This window comes from Sphaerodactylus townsendi, linkage group LG06 (assembly GCF_021028975.2).
Source record: "Sphaerodactylus townsendi isolate TG3544 linkage group LG06, MPM_Stown_v2.3, whole genome shotgun sequence".
Lineage (NCBI taxonomy): Eukaryota > Metazoa > Chordata > Lepidosauria > Squamata > Sphaerodactylidae > Sphaerodactylus > Sphaerodactylus townsendi.
The window spans coordinates 124529272-124555760 of record NC_059430.1 but is presented as its reverse complement, the minus strand read 5'-3'; the positions used below and the strand labels follow the sequence as shown (position 1 = coordinate 124555760).

Sequence of the window (26489 nt, the reverse complement as noted above, 5' to 3'; positions counted from 1 at the left end):
TGAGAGCCAGCAAGATGTCGAGATCAAGAGCAGCCGACTCTAATCTGGAGAACTAGGTTTGTCGCCCTGCTCCTCCGCGTGAGGGGGAGGGTCTTCTCTGATGACCTGGATTTGTTTCCCGGCTTTTACTCACAAAGCCTTCTGGGTGACCTTGGGCTAATTACAGTTCTCTCGGAACTCTCTCAGCCCCACCTACCTCACAAGGTGTCTGTCGTGGAGAGAGGAAGGGAAAGGAAATTGTGAGCCACTGAGTCTCCTTATAGGAGGAAAGGCGGGTATAAATCCAAATTCCTCTTCGTCTGTAATCGAACCACGTGAGGCAGGAGATGTACAATCAATGTCTTCTCCAAGTGGGGGAAAGGGGGGGGGCAATTGGATCAGGGCTGCAACATGAAGGTTTTAAACACTTCTTTCTGGGCTGTTTCCCCAATTTGTCTTCCCCCTCCCCCAAATTTATTCGCCCTATAGAGGAACAACCATTGGTACTATTGTCTTCAAAAGGCGGGAGGAGGGGGTGCAACTTAATTTTTAAAAAACCCCTCCCCCTTCCCAGCTACTACTTTAAAAAAACCAACTAGGAAATCTTATTAATGGATCGCCTGCGTAGTTTGACCCCCCCATGCCAGAGATGAAGGCATCCCCTTTCGAAATGGTGCGAGTGGCAGGTATTAAAAATAATCAACTTTAAGAAACAGATCAAGGGCATGGCTGTTTTTAGTTGCAGAGGTTTTAAAAATAGACTACTCTACTCTATCGACCCCTGTGGAGCTATCCCAGCAAGTTTCCTCTGGATGTCTTAAAACAGTGGACGGCGGGTCAACGAAAAAAATTCCATCAGTTGGTCGAGATCTTCCCTTTAGCAGCACCAGACCGGTTTTTTTGGTCATAATCGCCAACTCCCCCCCAAAGCAAAAGAACCACGCTTCAAAAGTTAAGAGTGCTTTGATTTCTGTTTTAATTTTAATACGAAATAACAAAAAAAAAAAAACCCTCGTGGCCGTATGAAGGAATCCAGTTAGCGAGAAACCAAACGAATTATGCTGTTACCGGCCACGAGTAACGACTGGGAGACGAAGACCGTTGGCAAACAGGGAGAGAATCTCGTAAGGTGGAAGAGAAATTCAGTCAAGAGGTATTTACAATCCAGACTGTGCCCTGGCCGAGAAGTCAGCACTCCCAGGAGCACTCTAATAAACAAATAAACAAAAAAAAAGGAAGATTTTTTTTGCCATAGGGATCAGCCACAGAGAAGGCTGCTAGTGGGCATTTTTTTTGGGACAACCCAAGTCGTAAAAGAAAAGCCACGCTTCATACAGCTGAATGGGGAAAGGCCTGGCCAAACAGCAGGGGGTGAAGGAGCAGTGGCCATGGTGGCATGGAGTGCCCAAGTTGCTGCCCTGAAGGGGGCAGGGGAGGGGAGGGGAGGAGAGAGTGGCATCCAGTCCATCTATACAATCTGGAAGGAAGGATGTGCCCACGGTCCAGATACAGCCAGGATGCAGGCAGGAAAGGGAACACAGGCAAAAGCCGGAGGAGAGATTAAGAGGGTGTCAGCTGCTGCAGCTACACCTGAGGCCCATAAGGGGGAGCCAGAGAACAGCAGCTCCCAGTCCGCAGAGCGTGATCAGCTGCCCTTCCTTGCTCCCCCCAGCCCAACTCAAACCCCCCCAATCTGGACGTTCTCCACCTGGATATTCTCAAAGTGAACCCCCCCATCGGTCGGATAGATTTCAATGGTCTCCACCACCGGGATGGTCTCCATAATGGTCACGGTGTTTCCGTAGACCTGCTCGTTAGTGGATGACGACGATGTTGCTGCTGCGGCAGCAGCGGCGGCGGCAGCTACGGCCTCCGCCATGACCTCTTGCTCGTGTTGCAGGCGCTGCTGCTGATGCATCTTGCGGTGCTTCCAGAGGTTGGAGAAAGAGCGGTAGGCCTTGCCACAAGCGTCGCAGTTATACGGGCGCTCCCCGGTGTGTATGCGCTTGTGCTCAGCCAGACGTACAGCGATGGTGAATGCCTTGCCGCAATCGTTGCATTTGAAGGGCTTCTCCCCCGTGTGCAGGCGTCGGTGGTCTTTGAGGTGTGTGGACTGCCGGAAGGCCTTCCCGCAATCTGGGCAAGGATAAGGGCGCTCGCCGGTGTGAATGCGGCGATGAACCTGAAGGGACGTCTCCGTGCTAAACAGCTTCTTGCAGTCGCCGCACTCAAACGTCTTGGGGCAGGCCGGGCGACGGGGACGGGGCGGGGGCGGCTCGAGCATGGGGGGCTCCTCCTCCGCTCCTTCGGAAGTCTGGATGTCCCCATGTAGGCGTTCATGGGCTCTCAGCTGCGCGGTCGAGCCAACCTTCTTGCCGCAGACGGAGCATTCGAAGTGACGGCTCATCTTGCCGCACTTGTGCTCCTTCAGCTGCTCGGCGGTGACGAAGGCCGCGCCGCAACCCGACGTGCAGCGATGAGGCTGCTGGCCCGTGTGGCTCAACTGGTGGACCTCCAGCAGGCGGCGGAGCAAGAAGGAACGCCCGCAGGTCTGGCACTTGTAGGGGTACTCCCCGGTGTGGTGGTAACGGTGCATGAGCAGGCGGTAGGGCCGGTGGAAGACGCTGCCGCACTCCTGACATTTGTACGGGTAGTGGCGGCTGTGCACCAGGAGGTGCTGCTGCAAAGTGGATGACTGCGTGAAGCATTTCTGGCAGATGTCGCAGCGGTACGGGCGCTCGCCCGTGTGCGTCAGGCGGTGGCGCTGCAGGTTGGCCGGGGAGTTGAAGCTCTTGCCGCACTCCTTGCAGTGATACGGCCTCTCTCCTGTGTGGGTCAGGAGGTGGTTGCGCATGTGGGACTTCTTCTTGAACATCTTGCCGCAGGTCAGACACTTGTGGCGGCGCTCCATCTTGTGGGCAAAGCGCTGATGGCGCGACAGCTGCGCCTGCTTGGGGAAGGTGCTGCTACACAGCTGGCACTGAAACTCCTCCAGTTTTTGCTCCACGGCAATGCTGTCCACCAGGGCGGTGGCGGCGTTGTCCACCGAGCAGATGATAGCCAGAGGGACCACCTCCTGCTGCTCCTCGGGGGGTTGGGGGGCCTCGGGCGGCTCCTCCTCCATAGGCTGGTCCTCCAGAGGAGATTCAGGCAATTCAGGAGACTGCATTGAATTGGCACTGTGGGAGCGCCGATGGTACAGGAACTTGGTCATGTTGATGAAGGTTTTCCCGCAAGTGCAGCGGTAGAGAGGGTTGGACGAGTGAGAGCGCCGGTGGGACAGCAACACGGCCTCGGTCCCAAAACCCAGGCCGCAGTCCACACACAGGAAGCGTGACTCCCCGCTGTGCTCCTCCCGATGCTTCTCGAGCGCCCCGGGGGACGGCAGCACTTTGCTGCAGAGCGGACATTTGAAGGCACCCTGCCGGTGACTCCTCATGTGCAACTGGAGCTTGTGAGCCGAGGGGAAGACCTGTTCGCACTCGGAACATTCGTGCTCCTTGGCCGGCGGCTTGGCTTTGTGGGGGGCTTGCTCCCCGGGGCTGATCTTCACCTCGTAGCTGTGGTCGGTGGCTGTGACGCTGGGGGGAGCGGGCGGGGGGATGGCCCCGTTGTGCACCCCCACCAAGCTCAACGGCGGTGGGGGTGGCAGTTCCTTCATCTCCGCGGGGCAGACAGCGGGCTGATTCCGGGCTCGTGGCGCAGGGGACGGGGCGATGACTTGGTGCGTGGCCTGATGCTCCAGGAAATCTTCGGTCGACTGGAACAGCTGGAAGCATTCGCTGCACTCATATAGCAACAGCTGCACGGTGCCGCCGGCATCTACCCCACCTTCAGGCTTACGGTATGAATGCTCCAGGTTGACCAGCGCTCGGTTCTGAGGAGGGGCTGGGGGCTCGGGAGGCTTGCGGTGAGTCTGCCGGTGGGCGAGCCACACGTCTTGGCTGTTGAACAAGGCCTTGCATTCAATGCACTCGTAGTGGATCTGGCTGGAACTGATCGGTTTCACCAACGGCTCTGGCTCCTGCGTCACCATCTTGAGGTGCATCTCTTGGTGTTCCAACAACTGCCCCGGGGAGAGGAGGATCTGCCTGCATTCCAAGCACTGGTACTGGCTTTCTTGAACGGTCACCGTCTGATAGAGCCCAGCCTCGCCGCCTGCCACCAGCCCGGCCTCCGCCAGCCCCACCACTTCGTACTGCTGCTCTTGGGGGCACATGTGGCTCTGCTGGTGGACCAGTGCTTCTTCCAAGGAGCTGAACTGCTGGCTGCATTCGGAGCAGACGTAGCGGTGCTCCACGTACACCAGGGTCTCCTCCCCTTGCTCAGCCATCGTGGAAAGGAGCTCAAGACCTGCTGGGGAGATTGTAGGAGAGGAAGAGTTAGGAAGCTGGAGGGGCTAGACTGGGGCAACAGCCTTTACAGCAGCGGTTCTCAACCTGGGGGTCGTAACCCTAACCCTAACCCTAAGTCCCACAGGGCCCTAACACCACTTGGCAGCTCGTTCCACCAGCTAATCAAATCTCCATTGGCCAATCGAAAGCCTTTCGAGGCAAAAACACCATCTGACCTTGCTGGTTTTCTAAAAACACCGTGGGCACCATGACAGGTGTCAGCAGGCACCAATTTGGGAACCTCTAGTGCAGTGGTTCTCAACCTGGGGGTCGGGACCCCCTTGGAGGCCGAATGACCCTTTCACAGGGGGCGCCTAAGACTCTCTGCATCAGTGTTCTCCATCTGTAAAATGGATAAATGTTAGGGTCGGGGGTCACCACAACATGAGGAACTGTATTAAAGGGTCGCGGCGTTAGGAAGGTTGAGAGCCACTGCTTTACAGCAAGGAAATCGTCTTGTCATTAAAAAAGGTATCCCCTATTAATCTCCCATATGTTCCCGCCTGGAAGTTAAGATCCTGACTGTCCCATCATTCAAAAATGCTTGTTTCATGAGTACACAAGAAAGGGCATTTTGGGAGGCAGCCTCATAATTAAGAAACAACCCCCATCCCCCAAGGAGGTTAAGTTACTATAGTCTGCCTCAGAAAAAGATGCTAGTAGGGTTGTCTATTCCTCCGCCAAAGAACTCAACATGCTGGACTTCCTTTGTTGTAGAATGCCCCGCCTGGGCCCTAGTGCCTGCCTAGTCCTGCTCTTCCCATCTGCTTGGAAGTCTGAAAGTAAATATACATTTTGGCATTCAAAAGTACCATGTTCAATAATGCACTAAGGGGTCTGCAATCAGCGGCTCTCCAGATCTTCATGGACTACAAATCCCATCAGCCGACTGGCCATGCTGGCAGGGGCTGATGGGATTTGTAGTCCATGAACATCTGGAGAGCCGCTGATTGCAGACCCCTGCATGGTTTTGACAAAGACAGCATTATATTTTAAAGCGGAAGCATAACATTTTCTTGACCACTGCACCTCAATTGACTATACTAAAATCTTTTGCTGTAACAGTCTTTTTAGAACAGCCTTAAACTGTGATTTACAATTTTACGTTTTCAACATATTTTATTGCCTGTGATTTGTTTGTAAGCTGCCTTGAACTCTGCGAGGAAAAACAGCGACGAATCAATAAATAAACCGGGCAGCAGGCCTTCAAAAATGCTTTTCAACCCGGGCCCATCCATATCTTTTCACCCAAGGGAATGCCTCTTTTGGGAGAGCGACCGCAGCGACAAATATACACGTTGACGAAACAAAAAGTTTCGGCTTCAAGTTTGTGCAGTGGTGCCGTTTCAAAAAGCTGCACAATTCAGCAGCTCAGACCGAATTAGCCTGTGTGTGAGTACCCCTACAAGCGGCAAGCGGAGTCGCAGCCGTTTGTGGTTTTGCCAAATCAGGAAGGAACAGGAAAGGTAAGATCTAAATCAGCAAGGCTGACAAACACACATGGCCATAAATACTTCCTGGAATGAATCGAGTAATTGTATTATGGTCTTTACACCACTTGCACTATGTCACTCGGTCTAACCCCACTGTGAAGGGGGGAGAAATCTATGTAGGCTCCCCCGAGCAACTGGAACGAAGGACAGGATAAAAATGAAATTGACTGTTTCATGCAACGGTTTATTCGTCCGCAGTGTGATGCTTCAATATATGTGTGTGGGGGAGGCGGGAGGGGTTAATCCAAAGTCCTGGGCGGGGGGGGGGAGGGGGCAGATGACCAAAGAGGTCATTTTTATGTCTTCTCATAGTCAGCCTAACAGCCGGCTACTTAACATGACACTTTGCACAGCGAATTTAAGTTTTGAACCATACAAATGTTAAAGCCCAAAAAGATGGTGTAGTGGTTAAGAGCAGGTGCATTCTAATCTGGAGGACCGAGTTTGATTTCCAACTCCTCCACCTGAGTGGCAGAGGCTTAACCAGGTGTGTTTCTGCACTCCTACATTCCTCCTGGGTGACCTTGGGCTAGTCACAGTTCTTTGGAACTTTCTCAGCCCCACCTATCTCACAAGGTGTCCGCTGTGGGGAGAGGAAGGAAAAGGAGCTTGTAAGCCACACTGAGTCTCCTTACAAGAGAGAAAGGTAGGATATAAATCCAAACTTTTCTTCTTCAATGTCCTTGACCACCATGTTCATCCCCCACTTACTCTACTCTACTTATACCCTGCCTTCCTGGCAGTGGTGGAGCTACAAGAGGATAGGGGGTGCGCTGTGCACTGGGCGCATGCCAGGGGGGCGCAGAAAATCACCCCCAGACCCCTCCCCCTTTCCCCCCGTGGCGCCCCCACCCCCTTCTCATACTTACCTTAGTTCCTTTCCTTTTTCTTGAACTTTTTCAGGCTGCAAAAGGCCTGTTCGCAGTAAAAACGGCCTGAGGAACTACAGTTCCCAGGAGACCTTGGGGCTCACAAGGTTTCCTGGGAAGTATAGTTCCCACCAGGCCGTTTTTACTGTGAACAGGCCTTTTGCAGCCTGAAAAAGTTCTAGAAAAAGGAAAGGAACTAAGGCAAGTGTGGGGGGGGCACCACCGGGGAAGGGGGGGCGGGCGGGCGGAAAATGTAGAATGCGCACCGGGCGCAGTTTGGCCCAGCTACGCCTCTGCTTCCTGGCCAGGCTCAGGGGGCTTACATACAAAGTTAAAATAGTACCAATATTACCATGTAAACTTAGCACTAAAACCTAAAAACTATACAGATGGTGAGTGTTCCTTCCTGATTTGGAGAAACTCACGCACCCTCCACACAACATGTGGTCCAAAGCTAATAGCGAAACGGGCAGCATCTTCGCCTCTCTGCCCCTTGCACATTTCCTGCATGAGACTGCTTTCACCTTGAGTTAGAAATGCAGGTTCCTATTGAACCTCAGAAGCTTTGATGTTGGATTTGTATGTCTATACAAGAGGCAGTTGTTTACTTTTTCTATGCTAACTGGGAGTCAGCAAGTTTCAATATCGGATTTAAGACAGTCCATTTTTTTTCCCCAAAAGCAGAGGAGAATCGGGTTTGAGGCCGGCGTGCAATGACTCGGCACGACTCCCGTGTATAGGAGCCCTGTCACACCAGTCTTCTGGTTTTTCTTTTCAGAGTGCCAACGAGCATTAGACACTGGGGCCTGCAAAAAAAAAAGCTTTTAAAAAGCTTACGAAGAATCCTTGGCCATCCGTGCACAGGAGGACAGGTTTCCTTGAGTAAAGAAACGGAAGACGGGCATAAAAGGACGGTTTGGGACGATGGAGAGGAAATAGCTCTTCGGCCCTGCCCCCAACGATCGGTGTCCTATTTGACAGAGCACCAGTGTGAGGCAGTTGATTAAACTCTATGGACAGAACTGAGAGAACCGGGTTCAAGTCCCCATCCAGCTAACTGGGAGACCTGAGCTGTCAAGTCTCTCAACCTGAGCTGATGGCATTGGGAAAAATAAAACGGAGGAGGGAGACAGCGGACTCTACTCTGAGTTCCTTGCGAGAGGTGTATGGGAATGGCACTTTTGATGAGTTCATCTGGACTACACTATTGATAAGACTCTGAATGTTTGTTGTATTTATCTGTCTTTTATGGACAATTGTTTTATTGTAATTTGGAATGCCAATAAAGGCTTGTCTGCTTCTCCTTGCGAGAAAAGTGAGATGCAAATAAAAGAGAACTGTGTCAATTCATACAAAGTCAGGATGCTGCTGTGGCTAGAATGTCAAGCTAGATCTGTAAGACGCAGGTTTGGATCCCCCTTCTGCTCACTGGGTGCCCAAAGACTAGTCACTGCCTCTCAGCTTGAGTTGTCTCGAGTGAGGGGGGCGGGGGTTATTGTTAAAAGGATAAAGAATAGAGGGGGAACCATCTTGTAGGACACTCTTGGTCCCCTCCCCCCAACACTGCAGATAAAATCAGGCATAAATATTTAAATAAAAAAATGCAAATGATCTGGAGTCAGGCAGAGTCATGTTTGCGGTGAACATTAAAATTCAGCTGCCAGAATAATTTAAAGTAGACTATGAAAAGCCCTGCAAAGGATTTTTCAAACTGGCTAAACAGACAACAGACATTGGGGACAAATGTCCTGACATTAAGAGGATTTTCAAACACAGCTTGTGATATGATGGTAGTAGGAAGAAGAAGGAGATTTCTTTTGCAGGAGCGGGGAAACAAATCCAGTTCACCAGATAAGAGCCTGCCGCTCACGTGAAGTAGTGGGGAATCAAACCAGATTCTCCAGATTAGAGTCCACCACTCTTAACCACTTGTCAACTGATCAGAGGGAACAGATCAAAAATTCTCCTGGGCTAGCACAAGGCTCTTCTAAAAGTTGACCCAGCCCAGTTTAAATGCCCAGAACCTTTGCAGAAGCATGAGATGAAAGTAACTGGGCAAAAAGGCTTTCTCTGTGAGATGGGAGCCCCAACCCACATAACCCAGGCTGGACTAATTTTGTCAGCTCTCAGAAGCTAAGTAGGGTTGGACCCAGTTAGAATTTGGATGGGAGACCACAAAAGAATCCCAGAGTTGCTCTACAGAGGCAGGCAATGGCAAACCCCTTCTGAGCATCTCTTGCCTTGAAAACTCCACGGGGTTGTCATAGATCAGTTGCGCCTAATAGCAAAAAACAGAGAGATGTAAAACAAATAGGCATGCTGTTGCCACGGCAGCTCATAAGCAATGTTCGTTCTGGTTTTTCCCCACCACTGAGCGGCGCTTCCCAACCACTGAGCAGATCTTTTGATGGTCTGAGCAAAAATATTTTAAATTCAAAGCTACTGCGTGGTAGTCAGCCTTTCATGCAGCTTATCCAGCGCATATTTACAATTTTAAAAATACTTCTATATTGAGTTACAAGTGCACGGCATGCATCTGGATTAGACATATAAATAATTGAGTTTTTAAGGGACATCCCTCCATTTGGTCGTGGGGGAGTAAACAACTCTCCAGTTGCAGCTGGTTTTCAGGGCAAGAGATGCTCAGAGGTGGTTTGTAATTAACTCTCTTCAGGGAGGGAGGGAGGGAGGGAGGGAGGGAGGAAGGAAGGAAGGAAGGAGAGAAAAAAGAGGTACATCCGGCTCTTTCCCCACACCCACTCACCAGAGCTGCTGCCACCCTCCTCGACTCCTTGAGGAGCAGCAGGTGCCACCCGAGTCTGCCTCATCTCACTTGCTAAAGAAACGTCCACCCAGGCTTCAGTTCTCCCCTAGCAGGCCTCTACAGCAGGCCTCTTGCACCCTCCCTACCTCACCCAGCACTACTACTACACTCCACACACTTTCCTAACCTGACCCAGGGACGCTCTGCAGACCAGAGGGCTGCGCTCGTTCCTAGCGGCTCACTGCCCCACCTTCTCATGGGGAGGGAGGGAGAGGCGGCTACCGGAATGCACCTCCTGTGGCAACATTTTTATCTGCACAGCACCTAAATGCTGAGTGCGTGCCTGCTCAGTCGCTCACCTTACAGGGAACACTGCTCATAAGTATTCACAATTTCCTGCATTTTTATATATATACATACACACACACACCCATAGGATCCACCATCTCCTATCTATAATATTGAGTTCAAGATACGCATGCTGCCAGATGAAGAAGGAACAAAAACCTTTTTGTTCCGCGGGCCCTTTGGTGAGGCCGGCCGCAGATTCCCCCTCCCAGATGTCCCTGCACTGCGTGCTATATCATCTTCAGCACACCTGATATAACATCTACTTAGAACTGTCTGTCCCCTCCCAGCCTTGGGACCAGGCACCACCATTATTGCACCATTGCTGCACTGTATGTGTAATGCTGCTATGTTTTTTTGATTTTATAGAGTCCTTAATATGTTTTTAAATTATTTATTGTGTATCGCCGTTGATCTATGGGTTGATGTACACCACCCAGAGTCCTTCGGGGATGGGCGGTTCCTAAATCTAATAAATAAATATAAATAAGGAGGAGTTTGTATTTATGCTCCGCTTTTCTTTGCTGCGAGGAGACTCTAGGCGGCTTAAAAACTCCTGTCCCTTCCTCTCCCCGCACTTTGTGAAGTAGGTGGAGGTGAGACAGTTCCAACGAACTGGCCCAAGGCCACACAGCAGGAGTCATATGTAGGACCAGGGAAACAAATCCTGTTCACAAAGAAAGAGTTTGTCGCTCATGTGGAGGAGTGGTTCTACAGATTAGAGTCCACCTTGTCTTAACTACTATCCCACATGTTTTGACAGTGGGTCAACGATTTAGTTTTACAAGATTATTGAAGTCTTAGTGCTTCGTTATTAAAAAAAGTCAATTTTAAAGGAAAGCACAGCTCACAATTTAAAGTAAATTTAATTTCTCCTCCATGGGTTTTTATCCACCACACCACCCCCAGCCACTTGGACTCTCATTCCACCTGTTTTCTTTCCTCCACGTTGAAAACGGATCTGGTTTCTTTCACGTACCTTCCAGGCTCAAAACTGGAAAGCCCCCAAAGGGCTTGTGGTCCTAAAGACACATCCAATACGGCCTGTTTCAGAGCACCAAGGCCTGCAAGAAAAAAAATTTTCAGAAATTTTGAAACAAAAAAACGTGAATTCTATATTTGTAACAGAGCATAATAATTAGAAAATAATGAAGGCTGTAAAACTATAACTCACCATGAGAACTGTTACCCTCCCTTCTTTTTTCAGACTGCCCCACTATAATAGAGGAAAATCCTCAATCCTTGGCTGTCCCCCATCAGTAGCCCCCAGCCCCATCTTTTCTTAAGGCACAGAGCCCTCTTTTCTTCTTCCTGCACTTAAGAAGGGTGCACGGACAGCAACAATGGACCCTAGCACCCATCGCTCCAGGAAGCCTCTTTTCTTCCACCTTGCAGGGCAAGGACAGGCAGTGTCTCTCCACTTGTCAAACAGGGCTGTCAGATCCCAGGTGGGGCCTAACCCTACCCAGAATTACAAGTGATCTCCGGACTACAGCAATCAGCCCCCTTGGAAGAAAGGAAGACACCCCACTGAGGTCCCTGCCCCCTCGAAACTCAACCCCTGCACCTCTTCACTGCCAGAACTCCAGAGGTTTCCCCACACTGGAGTTGGCAACCTTTGGTCCATGACAGCAACGAAGAGCCTTGTGGCATCAGACAGGCGATGACGCTTATTGTGGCAAAAGCCTAGGGAGTGGATCTCTTTGACATCTCCAGCCCCCGCCCCGCCCCGCTGCTCTCCCATGGCACCCATGCATCGCCCTCCCCAACTCACCTCTTTTTGGGGGGGAGCTCTGAAGAAGAAGAAGAAGAGGGGGCGGAATCTCTTCAACTTCCCCCTCCCCACCCCCACCTTGCATTGAGCGGGCGAGGTCCCCTCCCCCACCCTAGTAGTGGGGGGGTGCTGGGAGGGGGCCTCCCTCCACCTCTGCCCCCCGTCCCCCCCAGTCCCGCCTTGGGCTCCCCCCTGCACTAGGGGCGCTCTCCCGCAGGCCCCCCGCCCCTCACCTTTTCCTCCCTTCTGTCCCCCACAGCCCAGCCTTCTCTCTCACCTCCCCCCAGAGCAAGCCGCCCCTCTATTGGATCACGCGGCCCGGCCAATCCAGAGGCGCCTTACTGGACCGGCTGCCCAATCCATGCGCTCGTCTCAACCTGACTCGCCCGCTTCGGCCCGAACCCTTCGGGATCTTGATAGGGCGGTTTCACGGTGACGTAGGTGCGAGCCGCAGAGAGGCTGCGCGGGCCGTGGAGAGGAAGTGGGTGGGGCCCGGAGGAAAAGCGAGGGAACCGGCCGGCTGGGCCGTACCAATTGGCGGAGGTTCAAGGGGGGGAGACAGAGGATGGGTCGAACCAAAGAGTCGGGAGCGGGGGGCGGGGTCGAGGGAAACAGGACGGAGCAGATAGAGAATAAGTTTGTCACCATGGTTGCTTCATCAGGCATGTCTGAATGCCTGCGCTCCCGTGTCTGTGAATAAATGCACACGCAACATGTATTTCGGATTGCCAATCTCCAGGGGGCGCCTGGAGTCCTTCAAATGACAACAAATCTGCAGACCCCCTTGTTGAAAATGTCAGCTTTGGAGAAAGCCTGAGATCCTGACCCCTCTGGGGTTGCGAGCCCATGTTGGCAACCCTATAGTCACTCATGCATGTACGGTAGATAGGCATTAGGTATTTTCTTGTGTCTCTGCACTCCCAATGCATACACGTAATCATTTCATGACTCGCTTCGTTGACACGTATCTGGATACACACGTTATAGGGCTGCCGAACGTGGGTTGGGGAGGACAGAGTTTGGGGTACCAGGCCACCTTTCAAAGCGGCCATTTTCTGTAGGAGAATCAGTCTGTAGTCTGGAGATCTGCAGTTTGACAAAACTACACATTGTGTGTGTCTGTGTGTATACATACACACACACACGCACATATTGATGCTCATAAACATGTCTTTATCCATTTACATGGATACAAATCAATCCTATCTATAAGCCTTTCCACACAAGTCATCTAAAACGTTTGCAGAATGTTTGCAAAACGTTTTCAATCCCCTCCCCGACCATTCACATTCACCCCTTCAAAACGTTTCATGGTTGCCATGAAGGGGGGGCGTTTCTCTTATTTTTTGGCTATATTAGGAGACCATGCTTTGAAGACAAGATACGTGGATTCTCTGTTGCTGTGTGAAATCGATGCTTCTTAGATTTGACCATTAAAAAAAAACAGAACTGACTACAATGAAGAGGCGAGGGGGAATGGAGTGAGCTTAGGGATGTGATAAAATAGCACCAGGGAAAAGTTCGAGGATGGGCCAGAGGTGTGGAAAGCACAGTAGGAAAAATAAGACCTTTTAAAATGCGCGCACAACAAGAAGAATCATCATAAAAGGGTTTTCAGATAAAAATTTCCAGGCTGAAAATAAAACGGGGGGGAGGGATGGACGGACGGACAATGGAGAACTCCATAGAGGAAATGTTTTATTTCCTGCCTGAAAACATTTTAAAAGGTTTGTGCAGAAAGGGCCTGTCTGTCTGTGTAGACACAACATACCCCTTACGTACAGTGTTACTTCTTCATTGGTAAGTTCTACTGAATTCAATGCAGTTTACCCTAAAGTAAACAAATCTAAAGCTGCAGCAACCCCAGTGTATAAGAAAGCATTCTGACATATTTGTTTCTAGTACAAACAGTGAACAATATCCATTATATCAAGATGAGTAAATAGCATTTTTGATTATGGTGGTAATATTACTGATATTATCAGGAGGTGGCTGCTCAGCGGGGTTTAAGCCAGCCTGTAGTAACTGCTACCTTGAGTTGTTTCTGCCTTGGAGGCACAAATAGAAGGAAAGATTGCCTCTCAGCCATTGGACTCTCTTTCTTTTGACTTTTATCTTGCATCAAATGTATGGCCCCGGACAAGGGTTGCTAGCCTCCAGGTGGGGCCAGGAATTCTCCTATAATTACAACTGATCTCGAGATAATAGAAATCAATTCCTGGGGAGAAAATGACAACTTCAGAGGGCAAACTCTAGTCTAGGGTATTCAGCAATTTATAAGTAACCCCCAAATCCCCCATCCTCCTGATATCTTCCAAGCTGGCGTTTGCAACCATACAGCAATGCCAGGAGCACCTTCACTGCCTCCCCTTTCTATTTTATTTGATTTTTAATACCTAACATTTAAACTGTAGTACACCCCCTCATTTCAGAACTTTGATAAACAATTTGCACACAGCTGGTTGGATCTGAACAGATTATTCACTGGTAAAATGGAAGAAATGGCTAAATGGTAAAATGGCTTCCGGTAGAGTTCCGAATCATCTTCAAGGTGTTGGTGCTGACCTTTAAGGCCTTACGCGGCCTGGGACCCTCGTATCTTCGAGACCGCATCACCCCATATGTCCCTGTACGGCCTCTTCGCTCAGTTGAGGCCAACACTGGTGGTCCCTGGCCCCTCGATGATGCGGCTGGCCTCCACGTGGGCCAGGGCCTTTACAGCTCTGGCCCTGGCCTGGTGGAATGCTCTTCCTCCAGCTGTCCGGGCCCTGTGGGATCTCGGTGAATTCCGCCGGGCCTGTAAGACGGAGTTGTTCCGCCGGGCCTTTGGAGGGTCCGGCCGCAGATGGTGCCCCCCCCCCTTTTTTTCCTTGGCTCCTTACATCCGGGCCTCCTGTCATCTAATGGGACTCGCCGTCCCTCCCTCTTGGGAGAGGATTTTTTAAAATGGGGTTGTCGGACGCCACTCATATTTATCATACTTATTATATTTAGTCTTTTATTGTTTCTACCACTATTTTTAAAGGTTTTAGCTATTTTATGACTGTATGCTGTGCACTGCCCGGAGCCCTCCGGGGATAGGGCGGTATAAAAGTCTAAAGAATAGATAGATAGATAGATAGATAGATAGATAGATAGATAGATAGATAGATAGATAGATAGATAGATAGATAGATAGATAGATAGATAGATAGATAGATAGATAGATAGATAGATAGATAGATAGATAGATAGATAGATAGATAGATAGATAGATAGATAGATAGATATGGATGGATGGATGGATGGATGGATGGATGGATGGATGGATGGATGGATGGATGGATGGATGGATGGATGGATGGATGGATGGAATAAGAAGGGGCTTTCTTTTATGCCCTCCTCCAAATGCTATGGGTTGCCAACCTTCAGGTGGGGCCTAAAGCTGTCCTGGAACGGCAACTGTTTCCAGACTACAGGACTCAGTTTCCCTGGATAAAATGGTTGCTTTGGAAGGTAAACTCTGTGGTTTAATACCTGCTGAGCTTCCTCCCCAGGATTCATCCAGAAATCTCCAGGAATTTCCCAACTTGGAGTTGGCAACCGTAGAGTACCTTTATGGACAAAAGCCACGTAGGCTCCAGGGTTGTAGTAATGAGGGAAATTGAGTGAGATTGAAAAAACTGGCCGGATCCAATCCACAACTTAAACCTGGCCTACAGAAATGGACAACAAGTTAATCTGGCGTTGATACTAATTTCAAGATGTTCAATTAGGATTATGACATTAATGGTCAAAATCATAACAGCATACGGAGGCCTCTTCTAGATGAGACCAACGGTCCACCTAGTGACCCAGGGGTCTGCAACCTGCGGCTCTCCAGATGTTCATGGACTACAATTCCCATCAGCCCCTGCCAGCATCGTCAAATGGCATAGCTGACGGGAATTGTAGTCCATGAACATCTGGAGAGCCGCAGGTTGCAGACTCCGTCCTAGCCCAACATCCAGCTGATTGCGGTGAATTCACACTGTAAGTGCTCATTGGCCAATTATGGACAGGGGAGTTTACCTCCTCTCTGCCCTGCTGCGGCATCAGGCATGCACCTGAAGTGCTCTTGCTTTCCGTGGGAAAAGTCAAGAGCAAGAGCAGTAGGCACACAGCAACTTCCTTGTACATCAGTACAAGGAAGTTTGCTGCGCACCACTTCTGCTCCCCGCACACGGCAACTTCCTTGTACATCGGTACAAGGAAGTTTGCCATGCCGGGGTTCAGTTGCCAGGGCACTGCGGGGGCCACTGAGTAAAGTATTTCCTTTTGTCTGCTCCATAACTGCTGCTCTTCAACTTCCCACATTCTAGTACCGTGTTTCTCCGAAAATAAGACAGTGTCTTATATTAATTTTTGCTCCCAAAGATGTGCTATGTCTTATTTTCAGGTTGATGTCTTATTTTTCCACTCCACAGCTGCATGCTCTGGTGTTCTGTTCGACAGGCATGCTTCCAAACAAAAACTTTGCTACGTCTTACTTTCGGGGGATGTTTTATATTTAGCACTTCAGCAAAACTCTACTACGTCTTATTCTCAGGGGATGTCTTATTTTCGGAGAAACGGGATATTATGAAAGATGGAGGAAAAACCTCTCTTTCCCCATTTTCTCTGCCCCATGCATAACTCTATACGACACTGACATGGCTCCCCACTGTCTTTTTGCCACTCAAAAGTTTCAGATACTTCAGCCTTTCCTCATAGAAAAGGCGCCACAAATGCCTTTATCGTCTTGGTTGCCGTCTTCCGAACTTTTTCCAACTCTGCAATACCCTTTTTGAAACAACCAGAACTGTACCGAGTATTCCAGATGCGGGTGCCCCACTGCTCTGTACAAGGGTCTTACAATATTGTCAGTCCCTTAACTAACAGTCTCTGGAGTGAAGTTTACCTTTCTCACCTCCGCGCATGCTGTCGGTTGATATTTGCACCCAGCTGTCCACTGCAACCTCAAGATCTTTATTAATTTTGGTCTCAGCCAATACACAAGTGGACCATGTGCAGCTTCAATAATGTTAACTTTCCTGCATTTTTAAAAAGCCCATACAAGGCTGGTCGGAACAGACCTATGTTGTCAGGACTATAAGAGAATGAATAATTGACTCTGTCTGTTTCCACTGAGGAATAAAGAGTTGTACAGTCATATTAAGAGCAAGCAGTACCTGATGCCCCCAATATTGGCAGTCTAAGCAGTCGCCTGCCCTTAAAGAGGATTTATACTCTGCTTTTCTCTCCTGTAAGAAGTCAAAGCAGTTTATAAACTCCTTCCCTTCCCCTAGTGGTGGGATCCAAACATTTTAGTAACAGGTTCCCATGGTGGTGGGATTCAAACTGTGGCGTAGCGCCAATGGGGCTGGGCGGGGCACGACAGGGGCGGGGGCGGGCATTCAGGGGGCAGGGCATTCCTGGGCGAGGCTGTGGCAAGGACGCAGCCACTGCGCCGGTCCTTGGGCGGGAAACGAATGCACGCAGGCGCAGGCTGCCACGCATGCCGGTGTACCTCCTGCTAGACTGTTTCAAGTTCTGCATGCTACCGCTGAGAGGAGGGACGTAACTAAGGCAAAAATCACGTGACAAAATCACCAATTAGTAACCCCCTCTCAGCACACACAAATAATTAGTAACCTACTCTCGGGAACCTGTGAGAACCTGCTGGATCCCACCTCTGCCTTCCCCTCCTCTCAACAGATACCTTGCGAGGTAGGCGAGGCTGTGAGAGTTCTAAAAGAACTGGGACCAGCCCAGGGTCACCTAACAGTTCTTTGTGTATAGAAACAAGGAAACAAATCCAGTTCACCAGAGAAGAGTCTACCTGCTCTTAACCACTCCACCACGCTGGCCAACGGTAGTTACTATGCTACAATATTGTTGCACTACAGATAGGAAATCCTATTCCCATTTTATAACAGAAATGAATTTGTAGGACAGCACACGTCGGCTGAGCTGACCTGTGGATCAAAGACCTTTCTAGTTGTTGTTTTTTTAAAAAATTCTGTGCCCTTTAAATTGGGAGAATTTTAGAAGACTTCACTTTACCAAAGCCTGCAGTACAATATCAAGAGAAAAAGTGTCTGCTGATATTTTTTTCTTTCTTTCTGGCAGTCTCATGCTGAATAAAATTGTTACATTCACTTTACCCGGTAAATATTCACTTCCTTTCTTCTATGGTGGCATTTCAAAAGGAGCCTTGGAAATTCAGCCATAAGCATCTAGGAGATTGCTAGTGTCCATCTGGCGTACATAAAACATCTGGATCATTATGCATTCCATTATATTAGATGCCACTTACATGGGATTACACTGAACACAGAACTTCACAGACAGAATTAGTTTTTTTAAAAAGAAGTAATTAAAAAAAGTAATTGGGCCACACAGTATACAGAAAACCAACACACAGAGGCTGATATCTACATAAAAACTCCAATCACCATCCACAACAGAAAAGAGGCATAATCAAAACTCTGACAGATCGTGCAAAACGAATTTGTGAACCTCACCTCCTCCCTGATGAAATCAAACATCTAGACTGGGCTCTGCAGGCTAATGGCTACTCCACAGCAGAAATCAGAAGAGCTTTAAGACCAAGAGAAACCCAGAGGACTGAAGAGAAACAGCCCACCACAGGAAAAATATTTCTACCATACATCAAGGGAACCACTGATCAAATAGGGAAACTGATGAAGAAACATAACCTACAAACCATCTTCAAACCTACCAGGAAAATACAGCAGATGCTACGCTCAGCAAAGGACAAGAGAGACCCCCTCACTTTTGCAGGAGTCTATCGCATACCCTGCAGCTGTGGAAAGGTCTACATAGGAACCACAAAACGCAGAATTCAAACTCGTATTAAGGAGCACAAAAGACACTGTCGGCTTAACCATCCTGAAAAATCTGCAGTTGCAGAACATATCTTAAATAAAACTGGACATAACATTTTATTTGAAAACACTGAAATTCTGGACAATTCAGAAGGTTACTTTGTCAGACTGCACAGGGAGGCCATTGAAATTCACAAACACCAAGACAATTTCAACAGGAAAGAAGAGACTTTGAAAATTAGCAAAGCTTGGCTACCAGTACTTAAAAACACCAAAAGCAAACCCCAAGGGCATGCTAAGTTCATGAACAATGGACTCCACCCAAACACAGGATTTGCATTCACCAATACTGCTGCTGCTGCAGGGCATGAAAATGTGAATCGCTCCCTGGACTGATAAGCCCCAACCGCAATACAAGACTATCAACCACATCTTTGCATAACAAGTTCCACCCAAACTCTTACTGATTGGTTCCCACCCTGGGACATGGACAATATATACCCCAAACATTCCTTTCTCTCTGGACACTGTATGTAACAGAGTTCCCTCTGTGATACACCTCTGAAGATGCCAGCCACAGATGCAGGTGAAACGTTAGGAACAAGATCCACCAGACCACGGCCACACAGCCCAGAAAACCCACCAGAACCAGTTTTAAAAAAGAGTTTGGGATGATTAGGTTGGGGGAGGCTGATTCAATTGTGCTTTTGTAATGCAGGGAAAATATCTGGTTTTCTCTCAGAGCATAAAATTCTGCATGAATTAGGACTGACCTTTTACTGAATCATGAATGCTAGAAAAGTTAGACGAGAGCAAGCATTATTGAATCCCCCTTCCCACGTGCACACTCAGCTCATTTATTAATTTTTTGGTTGCAAGTTCAGTGACTAGTCATAACCACATCTATCCTATAAGCCCTTTTCAGTCGTTACAATCTTGGCACTGCTACCTCATATAGCAGGACAATGCATGTTGTGTGGCTATCACAATGTTTATATTTTACTGTGTTCGTGCCACTTGTAATCCAGATTAATGAGGGCACTTGTTTGTGCATACCAAAAACTGGAAAATACGCACTTTGACCTATTCACAGAACATGGCAGTCTCACGTATCGAGGGACCTGTGTGTAATATGTAAGTTCTGGAGAGTTGAGATAGTGAATCGCAAAGATGGAGTTTGGAGAGAGCAGGGAACTCTGGGAACGTGGTACCCCTGAAAGACGCCATTTCTGCCACAGGAATTGATCTCTTTAGTTTGAAGATCAAGTTATAATTCTGGGAGAACTCTATGCCTCACAGGGGGGGTTGGCAATGCTCTCCATAGCCCATGAAGGGAGTTATAGAGGTCCTCTCACATAAGAATGGTAAACCTTAAGAATGATGGACGTCTCCATAAAAGGAGATATATTCTGTCTCAGAAAAAGATGTCAGTAGAGTTGTATATTCCTCCAGAACTTCTTTGTTGTAGAATGCTCTGCTTGAGCCTTAGTGCCTACCAGTTTACAAAAAGCAGGTATTGGTGATAGTCGTTCAATGAACTATAAATGCTCTTGTCTCAAAGCACCATGTTCAATAATGCACAAAATTATGGTTTTGATAAAGGCAATGTAAAAAATGAATGCTAATTCTCACATTAGTTCAGGATTCTATGGCAGCATACAATAGTGTGTGTGTGTGTGTGTGCGCGCGCGTGTGCGTGTGCATGTGTGTGGGCCACATGGAGATAAAATAAGAAATTCTTTCCTGTTACACATCTACATTACTGTACGTTTGGTTATGTCTTGCTACCTATCTGCTGTCTCACATGATGTCTACCTCAAGTCTCCTCTCTGGAGTCATGGCTGCTTAAACAAAGAAGCAGAGTTAACTTTGGGCCCTTCCGCATTGTCGGAGTCGACCTTAGATTGACTTGAGTCCGACCCGAGTCCTCCGCACAGACGTAGCGTCGGACTCGTGTCTGACTCGACTCACCTCCCTCTCGCCATTGAATTTCTCGACTCTACTGGGGAGTTGAGTCGACTGGCGGACTCGGGTTGCGCTCGAGCCGAAGCCGACAGAGTGCGGAATCTCCGTCACTCGACTCTGCCATGTAGCCAATCACAGCTAAGTATTTCGCCCATGCGCAGAAGGGGAGACTCGTGGCGGCGCGAAAAGCTTTGGGCATGCGCAGAACGGGGGACTCAGCAACCAATCAGAACGCAGCGCAGGGAGGTGGTCCCGCCCTCTGAGCTCGGCTCCGGAGACACGAGTCGGCTGCTGTGCGGAGGAACGGGAGGACTCGAGTTGAGGTACGACTCCGCCGACACGAGTCGAACCTGAGTCGCCTCGTGTGTCCGGAAGGGGCCTTTATAACTTCTGATGTGCCTGCTCACTAACATGTAAGCAAGGTTATCTGGCTGACCAATAGCTAATCAATAGATCAGGTCATAAACAGTGACTTCAGCAACTTGTTTACATACAAACAGTTAACCCTTTTATGACTGAGTTCTGACAGGCGCTTGTAAAATCCCAGCAGTAGGTAATGGTGGACTGTGCTGGACCTCTTCATGTGTGAGATGGCTGAATCATCCAGAAGACGCACATATGTTGGGTCTCCCGGGAGACTCCGAGTAGCTGATTCGTTTCGTTGATCACTAGCCCTTTGCTCAGGACACTCAACCTTGGAAATGACGGACACTTCAACATCCCCTAGGTCTTCAACAGCCGGTCCCACTTGGCTTGGCTTCTCCCACTCAGCTCAGCCAAATGCGAAGCCTTCCTCCAATGGGCAAGTCTCAAAGGAACACCAGACCAAAAGAAGACTGCACATTTGGCTAAGCAAAGTGAAGGGAGGGAAACCACTGGCGTACAGCTTTTGTGAAATCAACAAGGCCCCTTCCGCACACACAAAATAATGCGTTTTCAAACCACTTTCACAACTGTTTGCAAGTGGATTTTGCCGTTCCGCACAGCTTCAAAGAGCATTGAAAGCAGTTTGAAAGTGCATTAGTCTGCATGTGTGGAATGAGCCCGAGTCTTTCAAATGCTCGCTTCTTGCTGAACCTAGCGGCATTCCCCCCACCACATCCACATCCACATCCACATCCACACGCACACAACACCCACAGCAACAGTGGATTTTGCTCCCATTTTGTCGTGTGATTCTCAAGGCCAGCTTCTTCTGCATTTCCAAATCTTCCAGCTCTATGTGCAGCACAGTTAAATAGTGAATGTTTGCCACACTGATGTCTGGCAGTGGCGGCAGCAGTGGGGGGTGGGGCAACGGGACGGGACGGGGGGGGGGGACACAGAACAAAAACATGAACGTAAATAAATTTCTACCAGAATAAGGACATTTTTTAATGCATTTGACGGAGTGGATTTTGTACAACCCAAAATATAAGAAGCCGCACATCCCATCACAGAATAAAAGCTGGAGGGGGGGGGGAGGGATTTACATCTGGAAATAGCATGGCAGAAAAGAGGTTAAACCCTCCTCCTGTGCCATGGACTCTACTTAATTCCAAGTAAGGACATTTTGCATGGATTCAATGGAGTGGATTTTGTACAAAATATAAGAAGTCACGCATATCACATTACAGAATAAAAGCTGGAGGGGGGATTTCCATTTGGAAAGTGCATGGCAGAGAAGGGGTTAAACCCTCCTCCTGGACACAATCTAATGCCCCCTCCCACTGGGACTACTATTTATTGAAATGTAGGGTAGGAAAGATCTTCAGCATATCTAGTTCGACTGTTCGTTGCGTGTATTTTGCAGCCTGTGCATTTCTCTCTCTCTTCTTCTCTGTGGCAGGAACTGTAGGGCTTGTCTACCACCCTGCCTCCAGCTGTGCTCAAGAGCGAGGAAAATGCCAGAGGAGTGATTTTCTTCTCCCTGGCAAGACAAAGTAAAATTCTGGCATGGCAACAAGTGGGTAGCAGTAAATCACTCCTTGCTTGGTAGGAGTGTGGTGCAATCCCAGGGTTCTTCACTTTCAAATGCCTGTAGTAGCAGCCACAGGAACAGGTGACCACTACAGGCAGAAGGTGACTTCAGTAGCTGGGATTTCTCATTCAAAGTACGTAAACCAGACCTCTGTAAAAGCCAACAATGGGCAGATTCGAAGGTGGCATGATTATCTTGGCCTTCGCTGGAATCTGGAGGCTGTGTCAAGTGCTGTGTGTAACTGTGTGAGCAGCAGTGGCGTAGGAGGTTAAGAGCTCGTGTATCTAATCTGGAGGAACCGGGTTTGATTCCCAGCTCTGCCGCCTGAGCTGTGGAGGCTTCTCTGGGGAATTCAGGTTAGCCTGCACACTCCCACACACGCCAGCTGGGTGACCTTGGGCTAGTCACAGCTTCTCGGAGCTCTCTCAGCCCCACCTACCTCACAGGGTGTTTGTTGTGAGGGCGGAAGGGGAAGATTGTAAGCCCCTTTGAGCCTCCTGCAGGAGAGAAAGGGGGGATATAAATCCAAACTCTTCTTCTTCTTCTAACTGACCTTGGTTCCCACCCGACTGTGTGCCAACTCTTCATTTGGCAGGTTGCCCGGAGTTGGAGCTGAGGCAAGATATTCCTGTCTGCGTGCTATCTACAAGCGGGATTCTTTCTGTGTGAACTCTCTTTGTTTTCGGTATCTTTGAACGGGTGGGGAATTGGTCTGGTTTTATACTGCCGATTGAACTCTTGGTGCCCAGAGTTTTCCTGTCTTGCCTACGGATCTGTCTAAGCCAGTGAATAAAGAACTGTTTGTAGTTACTTTGCCCTGGACTCAGTTTGTTCGTTACAGGCTACCTGAGAACTTCCTATTCTTCATGAAATGCAGCTGTTGTATCAATGTATAAGAAATGGCAAGAGGTTTCGCTTTTTACCTCTGCTGTCTTGAAACCAGAAAGAGGGTGACAGAGAGGGGGTCCATAGTTGTGGGGGTGGAGTCCCTTATGTAACATTTCCCATAAACACCCATTATCAGCATTCAGCCGTCACAACAGATTTCTGAATCCCCTCTGACTCGTCTTTGGTTGCAAGATTTTTATTTTGTTTTGTTTTTTTTAATTTAAAAAAAGACAGGGAAAAAAACACAAAACCACGACAGAACCAAATAAAAGAACAAATTAAAAAAATCACTCAGAATATTTGTTACATTTATCATCATCATCATCATCATTTTTTTTTCAAGTCACTTCTAAGCCCCACAGTTACAAATAAATTAACGAGACAGGATCAGACCCCGGAAGATTAAAAATTAAAAAAATTGAATACTAGGAACTAACTACCTTTGGCAAAGTTATCACACGATTTTCCCACTGCTCCCGGGTCGGCTACAGCAACAGGCCAGTCTTATTGGGGTGTTGGCGGGAGGGAATCAGGGGCTGGTGCAGCATCTCTCGTCCCAGGGCCTACCCACTGAATCCAGCTCTTCTGGGCCTACCAAAATGTGTACAGATGCCTCACCAGTGTGGAAACATCGGAGGAGATTCCCTTTCTGGTAACCTGGATACAGGTAGGCAGTGACGCTTAAAGTGCCCAGAAAAAGCCAGGAGGCTGGGAAGAGCCGGAAACCACGTTGGACGTCAAAACAGGATTCATGGTCCACGTTTCAGTATCAGATGGGGAGCAGCGCCGGAAAGAGGTGTCTTCTGGCAATGCAGGCATGCTCTTGACCTGCACGGCCATACTTCCATTTGCATTGGCGTAAAGAGCACCTGCTCTGTTAGGGCAGGATCCCGTGATGTATACAAAGCCCATCAGAGGTCTTCTAGCCCTTGACAGCAACCCAAACTGACTTCTCAGTGGCTCCGGCTGTCGGTTCTTCACCCAGCTAGCAGGGACCCTTCCCAAAATGGCAGCAGAAGATGCTCTGGGGAAGGGCGCCACCGTTTTGCAAGGGAACAGCTCACATTTTTTTTCTGGGGCCTCCACTGCCCCACTGATTTTCCTCTTTGGAGGTGAGAGAGAGAGGATGCTGCGCCTGACCCCTCCCACCGCCCCAAACAGACCCGTCCAGCACACACCCTTAATAAAGCTTTTCTATTTGGTTTATCATTAAAGTATATGAGGTATATGGCGGGCTATCTCCAAAGAGCTTTGTGGTGGATGTCTTGGCACTGTGAGGGGGAGGGAGAGGGCCTAGCCTGCCCTCCTCCCTTGTGCCCTCCCAACCCTTGGTCGGGCACCGGCACGGAGGCGTGTGAGCAAATATTTGGTTTTGCAGCTGTAGTTTAAAGCTTGTTTCTTTCCTCATTCTAAGATTCCCAGGAGTGGGGGAGGTCAGTGGAAAAGAGAGTGGCTCTAGCAACTCGAGGTTGGGAAATGCCTGGAGATTTCGGGGGGGGAGCTCGGGAAGGGCAACGTTTGGGGAGAGAAGGAAGATCACCCCATAAAGTCCTTTCTCCAAACAAGGTGGCCAGCTGCAGCCGGTAACCCCCAGGGAGAAATGAGGGGATGGGTACAATCATATGGATATCACACCAGCACACGATGTCACTTCCTTAGAAAAGAACTGGTTAACCACGGAGTTTTGGGCAATTCCTGGAGTGTCACCCTGATATGCTGACATCACTTCCCGCTTTCTGTTGGAAGTGATGTCATGTGCTGGTGCAATGTTGGCGCCCTCCCCACCCTCCAATTTTCCTCTTTGCCAGCCTTGGAAGTAAAGGGAAGGGGGGTAAGCAGTGAGGGGTGTCCTGTTACAAAAGGAGACCTGCCCTTCCATCCCCAAACATGCTATTTTCTTGAAGGGGGAATGCCAGGCCCTGCCTGGGTATTGGCAGTCCTACACCATCCATTTAGAGAAAGATGTGGAGGGGGAAAGGGCATGGCATCGGCCTGCTCCCAGGAAACAGCAGCCAAACAAAAACTGCATCCCTGGTCATTTTTCTTTCAGGCTGACCCACGCTCTCGGTTCCCTCTACCCCGAAGTGAGGGAAAGCTCTGTTATCTAATCCTCGGGCAACTCCTATGAAATATATAGTCACCAATTTGGAAGGAGGGATAGGTTGGGTTGCAACGGCCACTCTGACAACTTCCCACATCTCCGTCCCTAAAACTGGAAACAGGCAACTGTTTCTCCAAGAGCTGAAACTGGTTTTAGAGAGGCTCCATCTCCCAACATGTACAAGCATCTCCTTTCCCCCACTACTGTCAACTGTGGTTAAGCAGGAATGACAGGTTTTGCAAACAATACGAAAACCTAGTGAGCCTGGTTAACTAGCAGCCCTTCCTTCATCCACTTTCAGCTTTCTGAAGGGGGAAAAAGAAGACCTGTCTCTCACTTCCTACGCCCCACCTTCTTTTGCTTGCCCTATAAATCTTAGCTGTTCCCCTCCATGCCATACACCTACCACTCAGCTCCATCCATGGAGATAGGGTCATTTTTGGTCTAGAATCAATTAAAAAAAACATTTTGGTTTTACTTTCTTTTTTTTGTTGATTTTTGTTTATCTTTTTTTTACCTTTTTTGTCTTTTTTTGTTGCAAACCTTCAGCGTTTGGTTTTTTTTGTCTTTTTTATACAGTAAGAAGCGATAAAGCAGAACATAGAATTTTCTCTATAAAAAAAAATAGAAGATCCCCCCCAAAAGAAGTGTTTTTTTAAAAAAAGAAAGAATAACAAATATCACTAAAACAGTTACATTCCACCTAGAAACACGTTCAGTAGCACATGAGAGAGAGAGAGACAGAGAGAGACAGAGAGAAAGAGAGAAAGAGATTTGACTTCCCAATTTTTTTTTCTGATGTCCACCATAAAAGCATGATTGGAATCGTAAAAGAGACAGATAAATACTTGCCGGTTCTCTCTCCCTCACGCACATAATGGGGTGACAAACATTTTTCTTTTCAGTCTTTTAAAACTAGGTGTTTCCTGGGTTATGTTTTTGTTTGCTTCATTTTTGGAAAGTTTCACAGTATTTTTCTATTGTTAATCTTAAACCCACCTGAACGTTATAATACAGCAAAAGCAGAAGATAAAATGAGGTCGAGGGTTTTTTTTCTTTTCCTTTAAGAAAAATTTCAAAGTCCTTTTGCTTGCTTGCTTGTCTTT

At 48.6% G+C, this 26489-nt stretch overlaps 1 protein-coding gene across 5 annotated transcripts; it reads right to left on the bottom strand.

Annotated features, from left to right (window-relative positions):
• Positions 1-937: 937 nt before the first annotated feature.
• Positions 938-11898, bottom strand: ZNF574 (zinc finger protein 574). 5 transcript variants are annotated; one of them, XM_048501845.1, is made up of 3 exons: positions 11855-11898; positions 10827-10911; positions 938-4332 (listed from the first exon to the last, which is right to left on the bottom strand). In XM_048501845.1, exon 3 carries the CDS (start codon positions 4310-4312, stop codon positions 1658-1660), a length of 2655 nt encoding a protein of 884 aa, XP_048357802.1. In that variant the 5' UTR covers positions 4313-4332; positions 10827-10911; positions 11855-11898; the 3' UTR covers positions 938-1657. The 5 variants fall into 5 exon arrangements, with proteins under 5 accessions (XP_048357802.1, XP_048357799.1, XP_048357798.1 ...); XM_048501842.1 differs by having other exon boundaries at positions 938-4335; positions 11855-11892; XM_048501841.1 differs by lacking the exon at positions 11855-11898 and adding an exon at positions 11622-11843 and having other exon boundaries at positions 938-4335.
• Positions 11899-26489: the final 14591 nt, after the last annotated feature.